Below are 4,870 nucleotides of genomic sequence, written 5' to 3'. Positions count from 1 at the left end.
GGACATATATTAAACGAAGACGGTTGGTTGTCAGCAGAAAACTTAGTGGAAAAGCTGTTGAACAGAGTTAAAGACTTTTTTCTCCTAAAAGTGTTTTTGAAGAAGATCATGCCTCTGTTTTTCCAGAGTTGAAAATTTTGAGCTGTAGTTGGGACATGGCAAGAAGTAGAAGGAAGTCTACTTACCTTTAAGACTCAGCTGGATTTGTTCAGCAATATCAGCAAGAAAACTCTGTACACAACGTGTTTTAAAGTGTTACATCTCAAATCTCTTGAAAATTTTAAAGATTTAAAGTGGCATGAAGTGCTTGGGTCAGATGCTCCCCCGAAAGGCAGCTGGAGGACCTTGTACAAACCCCCCATTGAAAAAAGAACTGGTGATCTACAGTGGCGGGTTGGGCATGGTTTAATAGCTACAAACAGACACAGAGCACACCTTGATCCACAAGTAAACCAGGAGTGTCCTTTTTGTAGACAAGAAGAAACTGTTTTTCATTTATTTTTAAATTGTGAAAGATTGATTCCACCTTTTAATACACTGGAAAGATGGTGTCACAGACTGGGACAAGTGTTTACACCAGTTAGTTTTATATATGGTCCTAAATACCAATCAAATAAAAAAGATATTCTCATTTTATTAAATTTTTTATTTGTTCAAGCAAAATTGGCAATATGGTTATCACGCAAAAGAAAATTGAAGTCAAATGATGTTGTCTTGATTTTGGTTGGACTAATCAAATCTCGTGTAAAGATTGAGTTTGGTTATTATAAATTGATTGATAATATGGAGATGTTTAAATTCAAGTGGGGTATTAATAATTGTATTTGTGAGGTTACGATGATGGTTTTTTAAAATTGTTTCTTTTAATAATTTTTTTTTTTGTGTGTGTTTTGTGTTTTTGTCTAAGAATTGTGTTGTGTTTCTGTTAATGATTCGGTTTTTATTGTAAATTAAAGAAGAATTTAAAAGTCAAAAAGTCTGTCTCTCTCTCTCTCTCTCTCTCTCTCTCTCTCTCTATCTCACTCTCTCTCTCTCTCTCTCTCTCTCTCTTTCTCTCTCTCTCTCAGAGGAAGTACGCGCACAGGAAAGAAACACCCAAAACTCCTCTGAACACACATCGAGAGCTTCAGAAGAACTGAATCTACAGACAACAGAGAAGATCATTTAATAAGAGAGAAGAATGAAGATCATCTGGACTTTCACTCTGCTGATGATTCCTGGTAAGAATCTGAACTCAGAAGAACCAGAACAGAGATTAAATAATGAACACAAGTCTTTATCCATAACTAATGACCTTTGACATGAATCTCCCTTCAGTGTGTATTAGTGTTGTGTTAAGATGCTGGTTTGTTGTAGGTTTCGTGAGCTCTATAGAAGTGACCGGATATTCAGGAGGCGGAGTCAGGATCACATGCAAATATGATAAAATAATAAATAAAAGAAATGAAAAGTATTTTTGTAGAGGAAAGTGGTCAGAGTGCACAGATCAAATCAAGACTGAGAAAAATAAATGGGTTCAGAAGGATAGATTCTCTCTGTATGACGACACAAGTTCAGCCGTCTTCACTGTGGCCATCAGAAATCTGAGTGAACGGGATTCTGGGATGTACTATTGTGGAACTGAAATGCTTGGTATGGATGCCTACACTGAAGTGAATCTGAAGGTTATAACCGGTGAGTAACTGAGACTCCACAACATCACGATACTCAACACTGACTGGAATTACTGCCGTTCACTCGTCTAACTCATAACTCACGCCATCAATAACCTTTTTATCTCCTGATGGAATCATCTGGACTTGAGTTTATAAATGTTGCAGCAAAGTGAAGATAAATGTGTTTATATTGAGAACAAAATGACAAATGATCTGTGTTTGTGTTGAACAGATCAACCAATCAGGACCGTGAGAGGATATTCAGGAGGAAACGTCATCATAAACTTCAAATATGAGACACAAGAAGAGACACTTTTGATATACGTCTGTAAACCTCGAAAATGTTTTCTGGTAATGAACACTAACAGAGCCTCAGAATGGACACATGACAGACGATTCTCCGTTCATGAGGACAGATCTGCAGGGCTCTTACGTGTGTTTATCAGAGAGCTGAATGAGAACGACTCTGGAGAATATAAGATTACAGTCAAAGTTTCTAAAGACTACAGTTTCTTCTCTGAGTTTAGCCTGAACATTGAGAAGGGTGAGCCGCTTTCAGTCATTATGAGGTGAATCCATGAATATATATGGTCATTCTAACATTACTGCGCTTTATTTGGATCTGAAACAGATGATTGTGTGAAGAGCATCAGTCTATCAGCGGCTGCAGGAGGATCTGTGAACATCAGCTGCAAATACCCACAATCCCACAGCAGTGATGTGAAGTTTCTCTGCTGGAGATCTGGAGCTGATCTCTGTGCTGAAGAGACGTCTGTGAATGAGAGCAGAAGATGGAGGCGTGAGGGAAAGATCCAGCTGTATGATGACAGAGAAGAGCGGCTCCTGACGGGAAGCATCAGTCATGTGACTGAACAACATTCAGAATACTGGTGTGGAGTTCAGTCTGATGGAGGACACAAGAGCTTCATCACACAAGTCCTGATCAACCTCACAGGTGAGTAAAGATCATTTACAATGATTGGTTTTGTCAGATTTCTCTGATGCATGAAATAAGTGAGCTTGAGCAGAGTTCTTGTGGGGAGAAGAATTTAATGAAAGTAGTGTAGCATTTCTTCAGCTGTGATGTTAGCGTCTCAGACTTCAGAGAATCGTATGGGACAGAACTTTATACATGAAGGAAAAAGGGCTACAACATAAAACAGGAGATCGATCTAACCGCAATCCACTCTGAGCAATGCTGTTTCTCTGTCTTTCACACCCTTCAGCTTCTATGGGCCATACGTCTGTACACACACAGAAAGAGTTGATTGTACAGTCACAATGTAAGTCCATCTGAATAAAGATGACTGTGCACATAATCTTTCAGTTTATATAGTTCATGTAGTTTTAAGGATTGTTTTAAAGTAACTAGAAACGGAAGTTTTCTGTTTTTGCTGCTGTGTCTGGTGACTGTGTGTCAGAAAACATGAATGCGTGAAAGTTTAGAGAAGGTGCACAAACAGAAGTGAATGTTCATTTCCTTGCATCTCTGTAATAGTGTGACAACACTGTCATTACAGAGACAAATGACCTGAATACAACATATCCATCATCACAACCACCATCACCATCATCATCATCATCACCATCATCAGTGTCAGTGAAAACTCAAATGATCACTGAAATGACTTCACTTGATACAACAATAACAGGCAAGTATTACTGTACTAAAAGCTCTTCAGATTTATATGAATCTCACATCTTTCTCTTGTATTTTCAGACTCTTCAGTGATCTTCATTTCTGAGGTTTTGTTTTTGCTCCTGTTTGGTGTTCCGATGTTTCTAATGGCCATGCGAAAGAATAAACAGACTCACGGTGATTATATTTTCATATCTGGGATATCTTCCACTAGTTTGTAATGCCGAATGACCCTCAAGAGACTCAGATTCATCATGTACAGTTTAAAGTGTAGAAGTGAAAGCATTAGCGTACACTAGACAGACCTGAGAGAGACGCTGTATATGGAGATGATGCACCATGTGTTCATTAATCTGATGTGTTTTTGTTTCCTCTCATTCTTCTAAAAACTGATCTGAGTTCAGGATTATTCAGCGATGAGGTAAGTCATGATCAATCATAAACACTTTTTCTCGCTCTACTACACACACACACACACACACACACACACACTGGTTCCGTGTCTTTCTCAGGTGTAAATGGCACTGGCGCTGGATTGGGAATTAGCCTCTTTGAGTAGTAATGCATATGCTTCTGTACACATCCACCTGTTTTCACTTAGATATGATGTTTAATGATTTGAGGAATTGTGTCTGTTCTCAGGTCACTCAAGTTTCCTGCAGTTATGAGACTGTCAGTAAAACGGCTCTGCTTTCTGATCTGAACGACACGGACACAAGAACAACTGCAGTCTACAGCGCTGTTCATTTACCCATAAACCCCTCTGACTAGCCAAACTACTGTGGACCATCCAGTGAGAAATTATGACTGTGATTGTTTGGTGTATATTGAGTGTATATTTTATCACCATTTCTTTTACGTTTTCAACTCTCTTGTTAATCTTAAACAGCACTGTGGTGTGACAAATACATTTATGAAGGTCATAATACTTCATATAGTCTCTTGATTAATGTTGTCATAAAACTACATGAACAAAATATAGTTTTAAAGTATAGTTTTAGATGAATCATGTCACACAGCAGAAGATTTTAAGTGATATTTTCTTATACTGTATATGTAACATTTGTAGACGGTTTTTGATGGTTTTAGAACTCCTTGCTTTGTATTGTGTAAATTAAATATGATTAAGATCTTCAATGTCTTATAAATGTAATAAAATGAATGTAAACCATCTGCAGTGAGTCGTTCCTCAGGTAGGTGGAGTCACGCATTCGTTAGGGTGGAGCTTCTGTTACCCTGCAGCCCAATACTGGTCACTGAAGGGTTGAGCCTGGTCAGTACCTGGATGGGAAACTCCTGGGAAAACCAGGTTTCTGCTGGAGCAGGTGTTAGTGAGGCCAGCAGGCGCTCACCCTGTGCTCTGTGCTCCTAACGCCCCAGTGTAGTGATGGGGACACTATAATCAAGTCAAGTCAAGTAAAAATTTTATTTCTATAGCACATTTACAGATGGCTGAGCCACACCAAAGTGCTTCACAATAAAGTGCTAAGTGCAAATAAGCAAAGGAAGGCAGAGAAAAATAAAAAATAAAAATAATAATAAATAAGTAGATAAAAAAAAAATGAAAAGGGCAACA

General features: G+C 38.3%; 1 protein-coding gene across 1 annotated transcript; it reads left to right on the top strand.

Moving 5' to 3' along the window:
• The first annotated feature begins 1,058 nt into the window (after window positions 1-1,058).
• LOC307134845 (polymeric immunoglobulin receptor-like) lies at window positions 1,059-4,467 on the top strand. Its single transcript, XM_079830876.1, has 6 exons — window positions 1,059-1,674; window positions 1,888-2,199; window positions 2,287-2,610; window positions 3,176-3,307; window positions 3,376-3,471; window positions 3,918-4,467. Exons 1-6 carry the CDS (start codon window positions 1,290-1,292, stop codon window positions 3,995-3,997), a joined length of 1,329 nt encoding a protein of 442 aa, XP_079687002.1. The 5' UTR covers window positions 1,059-1,289; the 3' UTR covers window positions 3,998-4,467.
• The last annotated feature ends 403 nt before the right edge of the window (window positions 4,468-4,870 follow it).

Source organism: Gobio gobio (genome assembly GCF_949357685.1).
Source record: "Gobio gobio genome assembly, chromosome: 12".
NCBI classification, from domain to species: Eukaryota; Metazoa; Chordata; class Actinopteri; order Cypriniformes; family Gobionidae; genus Gobio; species Gobio gobio.
The sequence above is the reverse complement of the archived record's forward strand: the minus strand, read 5'-3'. Positions and strand labels throughout refer to the sequence as shown.

Coding starts and splice junctions, on each gene's coding strand:
- LOC307134845 (XM_079830876.1), top strand. CDS start 1,290: ATGACCTTTGACATGAATCTCCCTTCAGTGTGTATTAGTGTTGTGTTA. Junction 3,308..3,375: donor ACTTGATACAACAATAACAG/GCAAGTATTACT, acceptor TTGTATTTTCAG/ACTCTTCAGTGATCTTCATT. Junction 3,472..3,917: donor AAAGAATAAACAGACTCACG/GTGATTATATTT, acceptor TAATGATTTGAG/GAATTGTGTCTGTTCTCAGG.